Source organism: Salvelinus fontinalis, chromosome 24 (assembly GCF_029448725.1).
Source record: "Salvelinus fontinalis isolate EN_2023a chromosome 24, ASM2944872v1, whole genome shotgun sequence".
Classification (NCBI taxonomy): Eukaryota; Metazoa; Chordata; class Actinopteri; order Salmoniformes; family Salmonidae; genus Salvelinus; species Salvelinus fontinalis.
Genome location: NC_074688.1, coordinates 21,964,214 through 21,984,956, shown reverse-complemented (window position 1 = coordinate 21,984,956; position 20,743 = coordinate 21,964,214). Strand labels below are relative to the sequence as shown.

General features: G+C 43.8%; 2 protein-coding genes across 3 annotated transcripts in view; one reads left to right on the top strand and one right to left on the bottom strand.

Annotated features, from left to right (window-relative positions):
• LOC129821704 (serine-rich adhesin for platelets-like) overlaps nt 1-12,770 on the bottom strand; it is a 46,358-nt gene extending 33,588 nt beyond the window's left edge. Inside the window, 3 exon segments of the mRNA XM_055879285.1 lie at nt 3,108-4,937; nt 5,820-6,571; nt 12,745-12,770. Of these exon segments, the coding sequence (XP_055735260.1) occupies nt 3,108-4,937; nt 5,820-6,571; nt 12,745-12,770 (2,608 nt within the window).
• On the top strand, nt 12,123-17,011 carry zgc:112083 (uncharacterized protein LOC550461 homolog). Of its 2 annotated transcripts, none has more exons than XM_055880162.1 (10): nt 12,123-12,230; nt 12,712-12,919; nt 14,309-14,535; nt 14,662-14,773; nt 14,906-15,058; nt 15,175-15,249; nt 15,457-15,577; nt 15,685-15,823; nt 15,994-16,118; nt 16,218-17,011. In XM_055880162.1, the coding sequence occupies exons 2-10, from the start codon at nt 12,769-12,771 to the stop codon at nt 16,633-16,635; spliced, it is 1,521 nt and encodes a 506-aa protein (XP_055736137.1). In that variant the 5' UTR covers nt 12,123-12,230; nt 12,712-12,768; the 3' UTR covers nt 16,636-17,011. The 2 variants fall into 2 exon arrangements, with proteins under 2 accessions (XP_055736137.1, XP_055736138.1); XM_055880163.1 differs by having other exon boundaries at nt 12,134-12,234.
• Nucleotides 17,012-20,743: the final 3,732 nt, after the last annotated feature.

Below are 20,743 nucleotides of genomic sequence, written 5' to 3'. Positions count from 1 at the left end.
TGATGTAGTAGTTTTGGCATCACTTGAAGTGAATGCTGAAGTTGATGTAGTAGCTTTGGCACCACTTGAAGTGAATGTTGAAGGAACAGTGTTATTGCTTGAAGTGACTGCTGATGTAGATGAGGGAGTGGTGGCATCATTTGAAGTTGATGTCGATGCAGTTGAGGGATTGGTGGCATCACTGGAAGAGACTGCTGATGTTGATGTAGTAGCGGTGGCATCACTTGAAGAAGCTGTTGAGGGAGTGGTGGCATCACTTAAAGTAACTGTTGATGTCGAGGGAGAGATGGCATCACTTGAACTGAATGCTGATGTTGATGTAGTAGCGGTGGCACCACTTGTAGTAAATGTTGAAGGAACAGTGATATCGCTTGAAGTGACTGCTGATGTAGTAGTGGTGGCATCACTTGAAGTGACTATTAATGTAGATGAGGGAGTGGTGGCATGACTTGAAGTGCTTTTTGAGGGAGTGGTGGAATCGCTTGAAATGACTGTTAATGTCGATGTAGTAGTGGTGGCATCTCTTGAAGTTGATGTCGATGCAGTTGAGGGATTGGTGGCATCACTTGGTGTGACTGTTGAGGGAGTGGTGTCATCACTTGAAGAGACTGCTGAAATTGATGTTGTAGTGGTGGCATGACTTGAAGTGCTTTTTGAGGGAGTGGTGGAATCGCTTGAAATGACTGTTAATGTCGATGTAGTAGTGGTGGCATCTCTTGAAGTTGATGTCGATGCAGTTGAGGGATTGGTGGCATCACTTGGTGTGACTGTTGAGGGAGTGGTGGCATCACTTGAAGAGACTGCTGAAATTGATGTTGTAGCAGTGGCATCACTTGAAGCTAATTTTGAAGGAGCGGTGCCATTGCTTGAAGTGACTGCTGATGTTGATGTAATAGTGGTGTTATGAATTGAAGTGACTGTTAATGTCGATGTAGTAGTGGTGGCATCTCTTGAAGTTGATGTCAATGCAGTTGAGGGATTGGTGGCATCACTTGGAGTGACTGTTGAGGCAGTGGTGTCATCACTTGAAGTGACTGTCGATGTAGTTGAAGGAATTGTGACCACAGTTAATATTACTGTCGGTGTCGTAGTGGTGGTAACACTTGAAGTGAAAGTCAATGTAGTTGAGGGAGAGGTGGCATCACTTGAAGTGACTGTTGAGGGAGTTGAGGAAGAGGTTGCATCACCTGAAGTGGGTGTCGATGTGGTATCATCTGAAGTGACTATCGATACAGTTGAGAGAGTGATGGCATCACTTGAAGTGACTGTTGAGTTAGTGGTGGCAACACTTGAAGTGGTTGTTGATGTAGTATCATCTGAAGTGACTGTCGATGTAGTTGAGTGAGAGGTGGCATCACTTGAAGTGAAGATTGATGTCGAGGGAGAGGTGGCATCACTTGAAGTGACTGTTGAGGGAGTGGTGGGATTGCTTGAAAGGAAAGTAGAGGGATTGGTGGCATCACTTGAAGAGACTGCTGATGTTGCTGCAGTAGCAGTGGCATCACTTGAAGCTACTGTTGAGGGAGTGGTTGCATCACTTAAATTGACTGTTGATGTCGAGGGAGAGGTGGCATCAATTGAAATGACTGCTGATGTTGATGCAGTATTGCTAGCATCACTTGAAGTGACTTTCAATGTAATTGACGGAATGTTGGCCACAGTTGAAGTTACTGTCGGTATAGTGGTGGTAGTATCACTTGAAGTTAAAGTTGATGTAGTTGAGGAAGAGGTGGCATCACTTGAAGTGACTGTTGACAGAGTGGTGGCAACACTTGAACTGACTGTCAATGTACTTGAGGGAGTGGTGGCATCATTTAAAGTGGGTGTTGGTGTAGTATCGTCTGAAGTGATTGTCGATGTAGCTGAATGAGAAGTGGCATCACTTGAAGTGAATATTGATGTCGAGGGAGAGGTGGCATCACTTGAAGTGACTGTTGAGGGAGTGGTGGCATCACTTGAAGAGACGGCTGATGTTGATGTAGTAGTGGTGGCATCACTTGAAGCTACTGTTGAGGGAGTGGTGGCATCACTTAAAGTGACTGTTGATGTCGGGGGAGGGGTGGCATCAATTGAAGAAAATATTGATGTTAAGGGAGAGGTGGCATCACTTGAAGTGAATGCTGAAGTTGATGTAGTAGCTTTGGCACCACTTGAAGTGAATGTTGAAGGAACAGTGTTATCGCTTGAAGTGACTGCTGATGTAGATGAGGGAGTGGTGGCATCATTTGAAGTTGATGTCGACGCAGTTGAGGGATTGGTGGCATCACTGGAAGAGACTGCTGATGTTGATGTAGTAGTGGTGGTATCACTTGAAGAAGCTGTTGAGGGAGTGGTGGCATCACTTAAAGTAACTTTTGATGTCGATGGAGAGGTGGCATCACTTGAACTGAATGCTGATGTTGATGTAGTAGCAGTGGCACCACTTGTAGTAAATGTTGAAGGAACAGTGATATCACTTGAAGTGACTATTAATGTAGATGAGGGAGTGGTGGCATGACTTGAAGTGCTTTTTGAGGGAGTGGTGGAATCGCTTGAAATGACTGGTAATGTCGATGTAGTAGTGGTGGCATCTCTTGAAGTTGATGTCGATGCTGTTGAGGGATTGGTGGCATCACTTGGTGTGACTGTTGAGGGAGTGGTGTCATCACTTGAAGAGACTGCTGAAATTGATGTTGTAGCGGTGGCATCACTTGAAGCTAATTTTGAAGGAGCGGTGGCATTGCTTGAAGTGACTGCTGATGTTGATGTAATAGTGGTGTTATGAATTGAAGTGACTGTTAATGTCGATGTAGTAGTGGTGGCATCTCTTGAAGTTGATGTCAATGCAGTTGAGGGATTGGTGGCATCACTTGGAGTGACTGTTGAGGCAGTGGTGTCATCACTTGAAGTGACTGTCGATGTAGTTGAAGGAATTGTGGCCCCAGTTAATATTACTGTCGGTGTCGTAGTAACACTTGAAGTGAAAGTCAATGTAGTTGAGGGAGAGGTGGCATCACTTGAAGTGACTGTTGAGGGAGTTGAGGAAGAGGTTGCATCACCTGAAGTGGGTGTCGATGTGGTATCATCTGAAGTGACTATCGATACAGTTGAGAGAGTGATGACATCACTTGAAGTGACTGTTGAGGCAGTGGTGGCAACACTTGAAGTGGTTGATGATGTAGTATCATCTGAAGTGACTGTCGATGTAGTTGAGTGAGAGGTGGCATCACTTGAAGTGACGATTGATGTCGAGGGAGAGGTGGCATCACTTGAAGTGACTGTTGAGGGAGTGGTGGGATTGCTTGAAATGAAAGTAGAGGGATTGGTGGCATCACTTGAAGAGACTGCTGATGTTGCTGCAGTAGCAGTGGCATCACTTGAAGCTACTGTTGAGGGAGTGGTGGCATCACTTGAAGTGACTGCTGATGTCGAGGGAGAAGTGGCATCAATTGAAGTGAATATTGATGTCGAGGGAGAGGTGCCATCACTTGAAGAGACTGCTGATGTTGATGCAGTAGCAGTGGCATCACTTGAAGTGACTGTTGAGGGAGTGGTGGCATCACTTAAAGTAACTGTTGATGTCGAGGGAGAGGTGGCATCAATTGAAGTAAATATTGATGTTGAGGGAGAGGTGCCATCACTTGAAGTGAATATTGATGTTAAGGGAGAGATGGCATCACTTGAAGTGAATGCTGAAGTTGATGTAGTAGCTTTGGCACCACTTGAAGTGAATGTTGAAGGAACAGTGTTATCACTTGAAGTGACTGCTGATGTAGATAAGGGAGTGGTGGCATCACTTGAACTGACTGTCGATGTAGCTGAGGGAATGGTGGCCACAGTTGATGTTACTGTCGGTGTAGTAGTGGTGGTGTCACTTGATGTGAAAGTCGATGTAGTTGAGGAAGTGGTGGCATCACTTGAAGTGAATATTGACAGAGTGACGATAACACTTGAACTAACTGTCAATGTACTTGAGGGAGTGGTGGCATCACTTGAAGTGGGTGTTGATGTAGTATCGTCTGAAGTGACTGTCCATGTAGTTGAGTGAGAGGTGGCATCACTTGAAGAGACTGTCAAGGGAGAGGTGGCATCAATTGAAATGACTGCTGATGTTGATGCAGTATTGCTAGCATCACTTGAAGTGACTTTCGATGTAATTGACGGAATGTTGGCCACAGTTGAAGTTACTGTCGGTATAGTGGTGGTGGCATCACTTGAAGATAAAGTTGATGTAGTTGAGGAAGAGGTGGCATCACTTGAAGTGACTGTTGACAGAGTGGTGGCAACACTTGAACTGACTGTCAATGTACGTGAGGGAGTGGTGGCATCTTTTAAAGTGGGTGTTGGTGTAGTATCGTCTGAAGTGATTGTCGATGTAGCTGAATGACAAGTGGCATCACTTGAAGTGAATATTGATGTCGAGGGAGAGGTGGCATCACTTGAAGAGACTGCTGATGTTGATGTAGTAGTGGTGGCATCACTTGAAGCTACTGTTGAGGGAGTGTTGGCATCACTTAAAGTGACTGTTGATGTCGAGGGAGAGGTGGCATCAATTGAAGAAAATATTGATGTCGAGGGAGAGGTGCCATCACTTGAAGTGAATATTGATGTTAAGGGAGAGGTGGTATCACTTGAAGTGAATGCTGAAGTTGATGTAGTAGCTTTGGCATCACTTGAAGTGAATGCTGAAGTTGATGTAGTAGATTTGGCAACACTTGAAGTGAATGTTGAAGGAACAGTGTTATCGCTTGGAGTGACTGCTGATGTAGATGAGGGAGTGGTGGCATCATTTGAAGTTGATGTCGATGCAGTTGAGGGATTGGTGGCATCACTTGAAGAGACTGCTGATGTTGATGTTGTAGCGGTGGCATCACTTGAAGAGACTGTTGAGGGAGTAGTGCCATCACTTGAAGTGACTGTTGATGTCGAGGGAGAGGTGGCATCACTTGAACTGAATGCTGATGTTGATGTAGTAGCGGTGGCACCACTTGAAGTAAATGTTGAAGGAACAGTGATATCGCTTGAAGTGACTGCTGATGTAGTAGTGGTGGCATCACTTGAAGTGACTATTAATGTAGATGAGGGAGTGGTGGCATGACTTGAAGTGCTTTTTGAGGGAGTGGTGGAATCGCTTGAAATGACTGTTAATGTCGATGTGGTAGCGGTGGCATCACTTGAAGCTAATTTTGAAGGAGCGGTGGCATTGCTTGAAGTGACTGCTGATGTTGATGTAATGGTGGTGTTATGAATTGAAGTGACTGTTAATGTCGATGTAGTAGTGGTGGCATCTCTTGAAGTTGATGTCAATGCAGTTGAGGGATTGGTGGCATCACTTGGAGTGACTGTTGAGGCAGTGGTGTCATCACTTGAAGTGACTGTCGATGTAGTTGAAGGAATTGTGGCCACAGTTAATATTACTGTCGGTGTAGTAGTGGTGGTAACACTTGAAGTGAAAGTCAATGTAGTTGAGGGAGAGGTGGCATCATTTGAAGTGACTGTTGAGGGAGTTGAGGAAGAGGTTTCATCACCTGAAGTGGGTGTCGATGTGGTATCATCTGAAATGACTATTGATAAAGTTGAGGGAGTGATGGCATCACTTGAAGTGACTGTTGAGGCAGTGGTGGCAACACTTGAAGTGGTTGTTGATGTAGTATCGTCTGAAGTGACTGTCGATGTAGTTGAGTGAGAGGTGGGATCACTTGTAGTGACTGTTGAGGGAGTGGTGGGATTGCTTGAAGTGAATGTAGAGGGAGTGGTGGCATCACTTGAAGAGACTGCTGATATTGATGCAGTAGCGGTGGCATCACTTGAATCTACTGTTGAGGGAGTTGTGGCATCACTTGAAGTGACTGTTGATGTCGAGCGAGAGGTGGCATCCCATGAAGTTAATGCTGATGTTGATGTAGTAGCTGTGGCATCACTTGAAGTGACTATTGATGTAGGTGAGGGAGTGGTGGCATTACTTGAAGTGGCTTTTGAGGAAGTGGTGGAATCGCTTGAAATGACTGTTAATGTCGGTGTAGTAGTTGTGGCATCATTTGAAGTTGATGTCGATGCAGTTGAGGGATTGGTGGCTTCACTTGAAGCTACTGTTGAGGGAGTGGTGGCATCACTTAAAGTGACTGTTGACGTCGAGGGAGAGCTGGCATCAAATGAAGTGAATATTGATATCGAGGGAGAGGTGCCATCACTTGAAGTGAATGTTGATTTCGAGGGGGAGGTGCCATCAATTGAAGTGATAATTGATGTTGAAGAAGTGGTTGCATCACTTGAAGTGAGTGTTGATGTAGTATCATCTGATGTGACTGTTGATGTAGTTGAGTGAGAGGTGCCGTCACTTGAAGTGAATATTGATGTTGACGGAGAGGTGGAATCACTTGAAGTGAATGCTGATGTTGATGTAGTAGCTTTGGCACCACTTGAAGTGAATGTTGAAGGAACAGTGTTATCACTTGAAGTGACTGTCGACGTAGTTAAGTGAATGTTGGTCAAAGTTGAAGTTACTGTCGTTGTAGTAGTGGTGGCATCACTTGAAGTTAAAGTCGATGTTGTTGAGGAAGAGGTGGCATCACTTGAAGGGACTGTCGATGTTCTTAAGGGAGTGGTGGTATCACTTGAAGTGGGTGTTAATGTAGTATCATCTGAAGTGACTTTTGATGTAGTTGAATGAGATGTGGCATCAGTTGAAGTGAATTTTGATGTCGAGGGAGAGATGGCATCACTTGATCTGAATGCTGATGGTGATGGAGAAAATGTGGCACCACTTGAAGTGAATGTTGAAGGAACAGTGTAATAGCTTGAAATGACTGCTGATGTTGATTTAGTTAAGGTGGCATCACTTGAAGCAAATGTTGAAGGAGCGGTGGCATCGCTTAAAGTTACTGCTGATGTTGATTTAACAGTGGTGTCATGACTTGAAGTGACTGTTGAGGGAGTGATGGCATCACTTGAAGGGACTGTCAATGTCGATTTAGTAGAATGAGTGATGGCATCTCTTGTGACTGTTGACGTAGTTGAGGGATTGGTGGAATCACTTGAAGACACTGTTGATTTGGGTGAGGGAGTGGTGGCATTACTTGAAGTGGGTGTTGATGTAGCATCACTTGAAGTGACTGAAGTGACCTTTGAAGAGACTGTCAATGTCGATGTAGTAGTGGGAGTTGAGGGATCACTTGAAGTGACTGTTGAGGGAGTGGTGGCATCACTTGAAGTGACTGTCAACATAGTTGAGGGAGTAGTGGCATCACTTGAAGTAACTGTAGACATAGTTGAGGGTTTGGTGGCATCACTTAAGGTGACTTTCGAAGTAGTAGAAGGAATGTTGGCCACAGTTGAAGCTACTGCTGATGTAGTGGAGGGAAAAGTAGTGATGGAATCAATTGTGACTGTCAATGTAGTAGAGCGAGTGATGGCATCACTTGTGACTGTCAATGTAGTAGTAAGAGTTGTGGAATCACTTGAAGTGACTGTAGACATAGTAGAGGGAGTGGGGGCATCACTTGTGACTGTTGGTGTAGAGAGAGTGGTGGTCACAGTTGAAGTTACTGCTGATGTAGTTGAGGGAGAATTGACATAACTTGAAGTGACTGTTGAGGGAGTGGTGGCATTGCTTGTAGTGGTTGCTGATGTTGATGTAGTTGTGGTGGCATCACTTGAATAAACTTTTGATGTAGTGGAAGCTATACTTTCTATGGATTGATTGGTATTTGCTGTTGGAGTTGATGAAATAGTGGTACCCATTGACATCTGACTGGTTACAGGCGGTGATGTTTCATTTGGGATTTTTGAAACATACTTGGTAATTTCATCCATCACTGAGGTAGATGTTGAATTATGTGATGTTGATGTATTTACTTGTGCTGTGTTTTGTACTTGTTCTGTGGTTGTGCTCTTCTCAGCATTAAACACTGATATGGATGTTATGTTTATGAAAACTGTGAATCAGAAGAAAAAAATATATTAATTGATTTGATGTGACGACGTCATGTATATGTCACAGTTTCTGTGTTATTTGATTGTTGTTTCCTTAGGTTACCGCTGGAGGGCACCCTTACCCTGTTTTATTGTTTTGAATTGCACCCAAAAAGTTTCATAGCAAAGGGTGTGAATACTTTTGTAAATAAGGTATGTGTTTTTTATCTTTAATACATTTGCTAAAATTTCTAATAGCCTGTTTCGCTTTGTCATTATGGGGTATTGTTTGTAGATTGATGAGGAAAATGTTCTATTTAATTCATTTTAGAATAAGACTGTAATGTAACAAAATGTGACAAAAGTCAAGGGGTCTGAATAGTTTCCGAATGCACTGTACATACAAAGAGCACAATACAATCAGGGGTGAAAGTAAGGGGGTACAGTCTGGTACGACATCCCAGTAAAATAAATAGTGGCGGTATTCCATATCGGTAAAATGTGAGCCTATCACAATTAATACAATGTGCACAGCTCATTCAAGGGTTTTTCAAAGCCCTTGAATGAGTAGGTGTGTCCACAATTTTGACTGGTACTGTACATACAATGTATATATTTCCTGATCTTTCTTATATCTCCTAGATATAGGACAGACACTTCAAAACCTTATTCCTCATGATTTTTTTTTTACTGTCTATTTTGCGATGTATGAATGTGTTATTCAATGCGTTTCTATGGACTTTAGTAGTAAAGGCCAAATTCAATATTTTATTAAATAAAATAAAAATATTTCTGGGGGATAGCTAAAGGGGTTTTAAAATTCTAAATTAAATAGCTAAATGATCCATGATATGACCATCTTTAAACAATTCCAAATGTTGGTTTAGTACACCCACCCCAAAGGTTTAAACTTTAGAGGTTAAACTCAACCAGCAATAACCTCTCCTCCAGTTTTATAGTCTTTTGCAGCTTGTTCCAAGACCAAGGAGCATTATAGGAAAATCATATTTATCCCATTTATGTTCTGGCCTTAGGAACCTTGAAAGATAATAGTAGCTGAGAACGGAGACTATACGTTTGTGATGAGCTTGTAAGTGAGGAGCACAGATATGTAGGCAATGGTCCAAGCACTGTGTTGTACACAAAGATGTACCAATGCTTCAGCCTTCTCATAGGAAGGAAGGGCCACTTCACCATGTTGTATAGATCACAGTGATGGGTGAGTGGTCTTGCATTAGTTATAAATCTAAGTGCCCTTTGATAAACAGTATCCAGCATCTTAAGAGCACTGGCTGAATATGTTTTGATTCAAGCTACTATACAACATAATTAAACCAGTGGTACTTACATAAAATAAAGGCAACCTTGTTAAGCCAAAAGAATGTTCTTTCTTGCATTTTCACTTTTTTCTTTCCTATGCGCATCTAATTTGAACCCAGCCCAGCTATGTGATGTGAGGCAGAGACGATTTCCTTGTTCACAGATGAGAGGCGAGGTGTGTGTGGCAGTTAATCTTGTTTGGAACCACCCATTTGCTCTCAGATTGAGTCAGCACCTCCCCTGTAGTAAAGTCGTCAATAATGTCAGTGGGTCAAAAATATTATTTCATTTGAAGTGTTGCAAATCAGTACCTTAAAAAAATATAGATATTTTTTTATACATAAATTGAAGTTGTATGACTGAATGAGACATTTTCTTATTGTTGTCCGAAAGCTTGTTGTCTTAGTAGGATTCTCATTCTTTCACCATATAATTATGGGTAAGGGACAGGCATAACCTGTAGGATGGATCAGGGAAGTGTTGAATTCACAAATATGTTATGGCAGGTCTGAGGGTGGACACCATGGTTCTTAGACCACAGTTGGTCATTCATAAGAAACTTTGTGTGACGCAGCACCTGGTAACCAGCATGTTGGCAATATAATTTTAAAATAGACTACTTACACAAAACCTCAACTTTACAAATTGTAAACCATAAATACATATACTGTAAAACTGGTATATAGTGTAATGTATCAATTTCAATGTTCAAATGTTTCTTACACTTTATGAATAGCTATTTCAGCTCTAAACTATGTATGTTACTCATTACCAATCAAACAAGGAAATTGATGGAGAAATCATACTCATTATGGTAATATTTAGTTATATCACGAGCTTTAGGTTGTGGTCCTCCTGGAGGTCGGGCCCCCCAGATAGCATATGAACACGTGATAAGCCATTGTTTGTTTTATTATAGGAAATTAGCTTTAAAACTGCAACATTTTCTCTCAGACTATAATAATCAGTTGTATGACTGGATGAGACATTATTTTCTCAACACTTATTGTTGTCAGAAAGCTTGTTGTCTTAGTAGGATTCTCATTCCTTCACCATTTAATTATGGGTAGTGGACAGGCATAATCTGCAGAATGGATCAGGGAAGTGTTGAATTCACAGAGAGGCCTTTGATATGTTATGGCAGGCCTGAGGGTGGAACACAATGGTAACCACATTCATACAAAATGTAGTGTGACACATCATCTGGTAACTAGGATGTTGGCATAGGGAATTTATTGTTTTGTTCCACACCAAATCGTTTAACAGATTACACCTTGAAAAGGCTGCTTAACACAATAGCCCTGGTGGGGTTACTACAGGAGAGTGGGAAAAGTGATACAGCATGATGTAAAAATAGTCACAATGTGATAATTATCTGGAGTATTTCTCCTTTCTTATCCAGTGTCCTGTGTGAATTTAAGTATGCTCTCTCTCTCTCTTTCTTTCTTCCGTTCTTTCTTTCTTCCGTTCTTTCTTTCTTTCTTTCTTTCTTTCTCTCGGAGGACCTGAGTCCTAGGACCATGCCTTAGGACTACCTGGCCTGATGACTCCTTGCTGTCCCCAGTCCACCTGGCCGTGCTGCTGCTCCAGTTTCAACTGTTCTGCCTGTGGCAATGGAACTCTGACCTGTTCACCGGACGTGCTACCTGTCCCAGACCTGCTGTTTTCACATGAAATCAAATACCTAATACACATGTAACGGATGTGAAATGGCTAGCTAGTTAGCGGTGTGAGCGCTAATAGCCTTTCAATCGGTTACGTCACTTGCTCTGAGACCTTGAAGTAGTGGTTCCCCTTGCTCTGCAAGGGCCGCGGCTTTTGTGGAGCGATGGGTAACGATGCTTCGTGGGTGACTGTTGTTGATGTGTGCAGAGGGTCCCTGGCTCGCGCCCGGGTCGAGGGGACGGACTAAAGTTAAACTGTTACATTGATGCTGTTGACCCAGATCACTGGTTGCTGCGGAAAAGGAGGAGGTCGAAAGGGGGTTGAGTGTAACGGATGTGAAATGGCTAGCTAGTTAGCGGTGTGCGCGCTAATAGCCTTTCAATCGGTTACGTCACTTGCTCTGAGACCTTGAAGTAGTGGTTCCCCTTGCTCTGCAAGAGCTGCGGCCTTTGTGGAGCGATGGGTAACGATGCTTCTTCATGGGTGTCAGTTGTTGATGTGTGCAGAAAGAAGGTCCCTGGTTCGCGCCCGGGTCGAGGGGATGGACTAAAGTTAAACTGTTACACACACAAATGTAAAGGGGTGAATGAGAATATGTAGATATAAGTATATAGATGAGCGATGGCCGAGCACTATAGGCAAGGTGCAATAGATGGTATAAAATACAGTATATACACGTGATATAAGGAATGTAAGATATGTAAACATTATTAAAGCTTCATTATTTAAAGTGGCATTGTTTAAAGTGACTAGTGATCAATTTATTAAAGTGTCCAGTGATTGGATCTCAATGTAGGCAGCAGTCTCTCTGAGTTAGTGCTAGCTTTTTAGCAGTCTGATGGCCTTGAGATAGAAGCTGTTTCTCAATTTCTCGGTCCCAGCGTTTTATGCACCTGTACTGACCTCACTTTCTGGATGATAGCGGTGTGAACAGGCAGTGGCTCAGGTGGTTGTTGTCCTTGATGATCTTTTTGGCCTACCTGTGACATCGGGTGCTGTAGGTGTCATGGTGACCGCACCACCCTCTGGAGAGTAGATTTAAATAGGGGAGTAGGGTGGTGCTATTTTTATTTTATTCATTTTTAGAATGTTTTTGTGAGTGTAGTGTTAGATGGTAGGGTATTTGTTTATTTATTTATTTTTTAAGCAAAGTATAAGGGAGTTTACTCCAGTCTAGTAGGTGGAGGTAATGCAACATTTTGGATGCCAACCACCGTTAAACCTCGTCGATGAACAAGAAGAAGAAGCAGTTAATGTGGGAACTTCCTGTTTGTAGTGTGACCGGAAGTGGATAAAAACATTGGAGGGAACGAAAAATATTCTGAGATCTTCTGTTGAAAAGGACAACATAGTCTGTAAGTAAGTTCACATATGGTATTTAGCTAGCAATGTTATTACAGGAATGTTTAGGATAGCTTGTATATTGTATCAGAATTTGTACAAAGATAAAGAGCTAGCATTTGGTAACTAACTAAAGTTTACGCACAGACAGGGGGTGGGGGTTGGTTATAAATATATTTGGTTTACGACGCTTTCCAATGTTGGAAATCCCAGCTAGCTAGCTAACGTTATTAAAACTGCCTGCCAGCTAGCTTTGTAATGTCATGTTAGGTATTTGGCACAGGCACACTGTAAATATCTCCCACTTGAAGCTAGCTGGCTAGCTAAATAGCATTGTTAGTCATATTGGAAAAATAGTGACCAATTGAAGCTTGTGCCAGAATTAATCCAGTTTGGTTATAATGGTGTTGTGAACTGGCTAACCAAATCGAACCTGCTGTTAGGACTGTTTTGGCTATTTAGCTATAACAACACCTGCTGTTGTTTTGGTTCTAGGTGGTTTGGGACTGGTGTGGCAGCTCTACCAACCTTGTGTCCAGCTGCCAGATCACCATGGCGAAAAGGAGGAGCCTGTCCAACCTGGTGGTGTCTTGTAAGTGGGCGTCTTGCACCTTCAAAGGCCACTGCATGGAGGAGCTCAGCGAACACATGTCACTGCACCTGAAGGATCACCTAGGAGACAGAGATGCTATGGAAGAACTAGGTGGGTTGGTCAGGGGACTGGCAGATGACAGCTACATCAGTGTCTCAGTATTGTCCCAATAGCTTCTGTAGTCTTTTCCATCAGGTGAAAGCAAATGTAGAATTTGAAATCTTTTTGGCCGCTGGTCAGTGATAACACACCTCCAAACGAGCTTCAATGCCTTACAACACTCCTTCCGTGGCCTCCAACTGCTTTTAAATGCTAGTTAAACTAAGTGCATGCTCTTCAACCGATTGTAGCATCACTACTCTGGACGGTTCTGACTTAGAATATGTGGACAACTACAAATACCTAGGTGTCTGGTTAGACTGTAAACTCTCCTTCCAGACTCACATTAAGCATCTCCAATCCAAAATTAAATCTAGAATCGGATTCACATTCCTCAACAAAGCCTCCTCCACTCATGCTGCCAAACATACCCTCGTAAAACTGACTATCCTACCGATCCTTGACTTCGGCGATGTCATTTACAAAATAGCCTCCAACACTCTACTCAGCAAACTGGATGTAGTCTATCACAGTGCCATCCGTTTTGTCACCAAAGCCCCATATACCACCCACCACTGCGACCTGTATGCTCTTGATGGCTGGCCCTCACTACATATTCGTCGCCACTGGCTCCAGGTCATCTGTAAGTCTTTGCTAGGTAAAGCCCCGCCTTATCTCAGCTCACTGGTCACCATAGCAGCACCCACCCGTAGTACACGCTCCAGCAGGTATATTTCACTAGTTATCCCCAAAGCCAACACTTGCTTTGGCTGCCTTTCCTTCCAGTTCTCTGCTGCCAATGACTGGAACAACTTCCAAAAATTGCTGAAGCTGGAGTCTTATATCTCCCTCTCTAACTTTAAGCATCAGCTGTCAGAGCAGCTTATCGATCACTCTACCAGCACACAGCCAATCTGTAAATAGCACACCCAAATTCCTCATCCCCATATTGTTATTTATCCTCTTGCTCTTTTGCACCCCAGTATCTCTACTTGCACATCATCATCTCCACATCTATCCCTCCAGTGTCAATGCTAAACTGTAATTATTTTGCCTCTACGGCCTATTTATTGCCTTACCGCCCTACTCTTCTACATTTGCACACACTGTACATCGATTTTTCTATTGTGTTATTGACTGTATGTTTGTTTATGTGTAACTGTTGTTTTTGTCGCACTGCTTTGCTTTATCTTGGCCAGGTCGCAGTTGTAAATGAGAACTTGTGCTCAACTGGCCTACCTGGTTAAATAAAGGTGATAAAAATACTTTCAAGGGAAAGTAGTCAAGAACAGGAAGCCAATGAAAAGTACTGAGACATAGTTGATTATATGCTGACCAGAATATCACTAACAGCACCTACTGCCTTTCGCCAGATAACGTGTGTTGTGTTGCTCCCTCTAGATGACTATGCATGTTTGTGGGAGGGCTGTGAGTTCCTGGCTATGGGCAGCCCCAGGGAGCTGGAGATCCATGCTCACTTCCACACCTTCCACAGCAAACTCAAGTTCATTGGGGAGCAGATGCTCAAGTCCCACCCCAACTTCCCCAGCTGTACCCAGGACCTCCACAGCAACAACCTGGTCCCCGAGATCTCAGAGGGGCTTGTGTGCCAGTGGGAGCACTGTGATGTAAGTTAATAATACCATGGAGGGTGATTCTGCATCCCACTGTTTGACATCTCCCTTATAATCCACTGCCACCCTCAGTGATTCTGTGTATGTGATGTACTTAATGTTTGTTGTTTTTTGCTACAGAGTACATTTAACAACCCGGAGTGGTTCTATCGGCATGTGGACATGCACGCTCATTGCACTGGGCTCTCTCCTCTCCCAGACCAGCAGCAGGCCATCTTCTGCAGCTGGAAAGGTACTGCTAGGAGCAAGGAAGGGATCACATTATACTGTATCAGCACAGCCTTTCCTGCTGTAGTGCTACATTGAATAGACTGGTGTTTTGTTGGCCTGCTTCAGCTGATATCCTCTTCATGTGTTTCCACAGGTTGTGATGCATTCTTTAAGATCAAGTACCGTCTGCGGGAGCACCTGCGCAGCCACACTCAGGAGCGTCTCGTGGCCTGCCCCACCTGCGGCTGCATGTTCTCCAGCAACACCAAGTTCTTCGACCACATCCACAGACAGGCCGAGCCAGAGGGTGAATGGGCTCAGCTCTGCCTGGCCAGAGTCACTGTTTTACAGCTTATAGGCAGATATGTTATTGGCTTAGACATGTACATTTTTATTTGATTGTATGCCCTCTGATTCTTGCAGAGTCCCTGGTGTGTGAGCATTGTGACAAAGGCTTTGCCAATGAGAGACTGTTGAGAGACCATGTACGACAGCATGGTGAGTGTGCTGTTCTCCACCATTTCTGTTCAGTATTATTTAGCTCATTTTCCATGTCTGGCTTGGAAATGTACATCTATTAGTCAGATTTATTTTAGTTGTAGTGCTATCAATAGGGTTTGTCAATAAGATATTTTGATTGGCTGTTGTCTGTGTCTAGTTTCTTTCACTGTAAACCTTATGAGTGATCTATCCTCTGCCTCTCAGTGAACCATATCAAGTGTCCCCTGTGTGACATGACCTGCACCTCTCTCGCCACTCTGAAGATCCATATCAAGTTCCGCCACTGTGACGAGCGACCCTTTCCCTGTGACTTCTGTGAGAGCAGGTTGTTGTTCCACAAAGTCATCACAACTTACTGACCCTTATAGACTGTAAACATATTGTGCACATATTATTTTGCTTACACTTTTGTTTATGATGCATGTTTCCCAGCTTTAAGAACCAGCATGACCTGCGGAAGCACATGGAGACACATAATGAGGGGGCGGCCTACCACTGCTCTGTAGAGGGCTGTGACTACTCCTCCCGCATGGCCCACACCATGAACCAGCACTACAAGAGAGTACACGAGGTACTTGAGACTGTCTGTAGGGGACGCCAAACACTCACTCACTGCTCAATAGACCTACAGAATCAAGATGGTGTCAAAGCTTGACTTTTTCATTTTCAAATATGCTTTTGGGTTTGTGGAATTTTGATCAAGTGTACTCCACTTGACACTTGTGTAATTCTCCTCTGTAGGGTGGAATGGTCTCGAAATACAAGTGTCATCTCTGTGACAGAACCTTCTCTTGGTGTTACACACTCACTCTTCACTTGCGCAAGAAACACCACCTGAAATGGCCCTCTGGACACTCCCGCTTCAGGTATGAACAATGCTTCATCTTTCCCTTGTGTGATTAGTTAACATGAGTTAGTCAGTTTTACCATAAGGGGGTGGTTGTTGATTATTTGGCTTGCTCCAGATACAAGGAGGATGAAGATGGCTACCTGAGGCTGAACATGGTGCGTTACGAGACAGTGGAGGTGACTCAGGAGATCATGAAGAACATGGCTAAGAAGAGGACGCTCCATAAGGGCCCCGGGTCCAGCAGCCGAGCCAAGAGAGCTGCCATCCGGGCAGCCAGGAGTCATGGCTCTCCCCCTGGCTCCTCCTCCCCCTCCTCTTGCTCCTCTTCCTCAGAGCTCTCTGCAGGGGAGGAGATGTCAGCCCAGCCCAGCCCCAGGGGCAGTGACTCACCTGTGTACTGTGTACTGAGTAATGTGTCTGATATGGGGGATGACCCCGACGCCACCCGGGATGGCTCTGACTCCTGTGGGCCCTCAGGTGCTGTGAGGGCCCTGACTGAAGTGGCCAGGGGTCTGGGGATGGATGTGGTGTGATCACACACAGACCCTCCTTATTCTAGTGGTCCAAGTAAACTATTGATGTTGCCACATTGTTGTCTCCAACCTTGATCCTGTAGACTAAAGTAGTGATACCAACTTGAATTGTATCTCAATGAATAGGAATATTCCAGCCGATGAATGCAGCCATTCATATCTAACGCACTGTCATTCCTTTATGAAATGAGCACTTGGTTGAAGAAATACAGATCCAGTATCTTCTCAGGACCAGTGTTGGAGACCACAAATGTAGCATTACTGAATCACTCCAATGTTACAGCTGTGCTGCATGTATGATGGCTGGGCTTAACCTGGGATGGACTGTTTATTAAAGTTCACTAAATGTTAGTGTCTCTGGAAGAGATGTGACAAGTTGACAAGAATGTGAAGACTGTTAGTGCTTACTATCCCTGATCAAATGTTTTTATTTGTTAGTGTTTTACAATATTAGCTTTAATGTGGCGAGGGCGTTAGCAGCATCAGAATGTGACCCTGTTGACAGCAGTTTTGAAATCGCCTCAGGTTTGTAGTGTAGAAGTCTCTCAGGTCACTTTAAAAAAAAAACTATTTTCCATTAAGTTATAGGTCTTAGGTTTTCCTTTGTGGTCACTGGATAATCTAATTTCATTAATGCTGTAGCTTTTGATTTGACCTAGTTTTTTTAGATTTAAGTTTTGTCAGTTATATTTTTGTATGTCCATTTTAGGAACAGTAACCTGACTAACTCATGAGTTAACATTTTATGAACGAATTTGGTGGATTACACTTATGTTGAACAAAATCATAAATTTACAGGTGTTTTAAGGGATGTAAATAGTTTTTCAACACAGTGGGTTGTCCTTTATCTGTGTCATACAGGTAATAATCAGAATCACAGAATTTGTCCTAAAGTACCTTGCAAGCTCATAGAATAGCGTCTTCTGATTTCTGTCATTACGAGGTAGTCCTGTGGGGCGCGCCAGACAATGGCAGAGAGAAGGGGACCAGAGGCACCAGTGTGCTTAAGGACCCAGGGGGAAGAGTTCTGTTTGGGAGGCTACTCTGGGGGCTCTGTGTGAGACCCACCATGGAAATATGTGACCTGGGAATAGGTGGAGGTCAGGAGGCTGGGATGGGGGAGATGGCTGCCCATGGTGGCAGAATGGAGGCTTTGCTGGTAGTATTCCTCTCTGAGCATGTTCAGACGCTCTCTCCATGAGGTAAGCCCTCTCCTCCTGCTTCAGGGCCAGTGATGGGGTGGGTGCGGAAAGCTGTGATGAGTGTCTCTGTATGAACAGTCTGCTGCCTTCAACAGCCTGGCCCCCACTACACCACGCGGAGGATCAGCCCTCATGCTCAGCTCTTGACGGGAGGAGACAGGGAGATCCATACCTCTGTATACATCCCATAGTGGGTCTCTTAACGGAGGTCCCAGGGAAGTGCAGGGTAAGAGTGCCTCTCAGCTCCTGAGTAGGGGATGAGCCGAATAACAGGAGTGCCAACATGAGTCCGGGCCAGTTTACATACGCTATTTACTGGGTAGAGTACTGGAATAATGTTCCCCAGGGTCATGTGCTACATCGACATGGAGGATGGTGTGTGTATTGGAGGGGTCAGAGATGGATTCTCTGTGGGGTCCTGGAGTTGAGGGCCATCATTGAAATCCTGGTCATCCTCTCTGCCGCTTCATGGCCTTTATGTAGTTTTCACACTCAAGCCCTCTTCCTGTAACCTGACACCCAGCTACGGCTGCCATTGGACCACTAACCAGGTTTCAAGGTCATTGTTTGAGGAACAGACTTCTCTTTAGCACGGTGAACTGTCAAGAGTCCCTGCAGCATTGTGGCCTGTTTCTCCACTATGTACCGTTTCCCCTCCCTCTTCTCTCTGGGTAGGTGCAGCTGCTTTCCCCATTCCCTGTCCTGAGGTTCCCTGCTTGAATCTTCCTGGTTGTTCAGGTTCTGTAAAGCGTGCAGGTTGGTATTCAGAGGACAGGAGTGTCTTCTGCTGCCTGCTCCACCACGCAGGAGTTCCTCCTACTTCTCCATTTGGTACATTTATATTGTCCTTGTGGTAGATCATGGGATAGTCTGTATTTAAGAGGAGGAAGAATAAGCAAGTCAAAGAAATGTGAATTTCAAAAGGCAATTCCCTCCTTTATGATTATATTGTCATAATACTGAACCAATGCTGAAGGGAGACTGAAGGTGCTACTCACTTAGTGCTAGGATTGTCATTCCACCAAAGGCTGACACTCATTGTTCCCAAACCTCCAAATGAAGGATGTGTACTGTGTGACTCTGGAGCAGGAGAACAATGGGAAAATGCTATGTTGAGTAATTTCTCTCTGTGTTAGATTACAGTACTCTAGTGAGATAAGTCATCTTTTTAAGGAGGTTAAGTCTTTGGTCCCTGTCCTCACCTTGGTTAGAGAGTGGGGTGCAGGACTGAATAAGGTCCTGCTGATGGTGGATGGCTTGAATCAGGTCAGGACCAGCAAGGTGAGTCGGAAACTTCGGCTCAATACCGAAGTTGATTGCTTGTGAGTCCACTTGCATTTTCTGCTGAGAAATGGAAGGACAGACAGACAGAAAAATAGTGTCAGTTATGTGTGGCTTAGATACAAATAATAATTTTGGGATTTTATATACATTTTAGTGGATGTTCAACACATTTTCATACCTTCACCCTCAGCTTATGGTGGTGGATCTGCTATGCAATGCGGACATGCATTGTATGCGATCTTCCTGGTTTCTGAGAGAATATCCAGTTCAATAGGTTGAAATAGAAACAGAACTCAAAACACTTTTCAAATGAGAACATTTTGGCGATACTCTATAAAGATTTAAATTAATCTAAAGGGTGCTCACTCTTGGATTCCTCTGTAGGTGCTTGTGTGACCCAGACCCAGTCCTAGGTCCTGGTGCCATGTCTAGAACATTTGATGTCTGACAAAGACAAGGAAATGTAGACTTCTGAACACACACTACTAACTCATGACACCATAACATGATGATACCTAAATGCTATATATTTTGCCTCAGCCTCAGCCCCAACTTCCTAGTTCCCATTACTCTCTTTTCCACTGGTACCTTGGGAGTGCATGCCTTTGGCTGGAAGGCCCCCTGCAGGGCGCTGAAGGGTCCTGGATGGGGGACAAAGCTGGCTGCCATGGGGGCCAACCCTGGCATCACATGGGGATGGGTCACCTGTAGAGTAAAGAAAAGCAGTGTATGAGAGAGAGAAAGACTTGTAGAATGGATCCACATTAGTTGAGAATTTGACAAACTGTAAAATAAAATTCAAAGAACATTCATTAGATTTGTACAGGCTTCTTCAATATAATTGATATAAAACAATAGTACTTCAAATCAAATGTTATTTGTCACATGCGCCGAACACAACAGGTGTTGACCTTACAGTGAAATGCCTTCTTACAAGCCCTTAACCAACAATGCAGTTAAGAAAATACCTTTAAAAAAGTAAGAGAAGAATAACAAATAATTAAAGAGCAGCTTTAATTGAACTTCTCTGTACATTTCTGTGTGCTGATGTTGGTGTTAGTGGACCTCAGTGGACAGGTAGAGGGTGGTCCGGCCAGGAAGCGTGAACTCATCTGATGCAGCACACTGGGCTCTGAAGAGGACGAGCATAGCAGACATAACAAGCACATTCCATGTAACTAATAATTTCTGCTATATTGTGTCTGAAGATACTAACTGATATCTGTAAACAGGACCACTCCAAAAGGCTATATAGGGAGAATGACAGCTAAGCAGATGAAGAGTACCTGAGTAGGAACTACCTTCTGGTTGCTGGGCAGCAGAAGGCAAAGCGCTCACCGACAGCAGTGGGGTAGGAGGAGATAAGACAGCTGGGGGGGGGAACACACACTTACACACACCAACTGATTAATGGACTGCTGAATGTATATTTTTCTCTTGCTTTATTTTCTCTTTTCCACTCTGATAAGCTACCCAGGAAAGGGCTGAAAATAGCCCACATTAATAAACAGTCGTGGCCAAAAGTTTTGAGAATGACACAAATATAAATTTCCAAAGTTTGCTGCTTCAGTGTCTAGATATTTTTGTCAGATGTTACTATGGAATACTGAAGTATAATTACA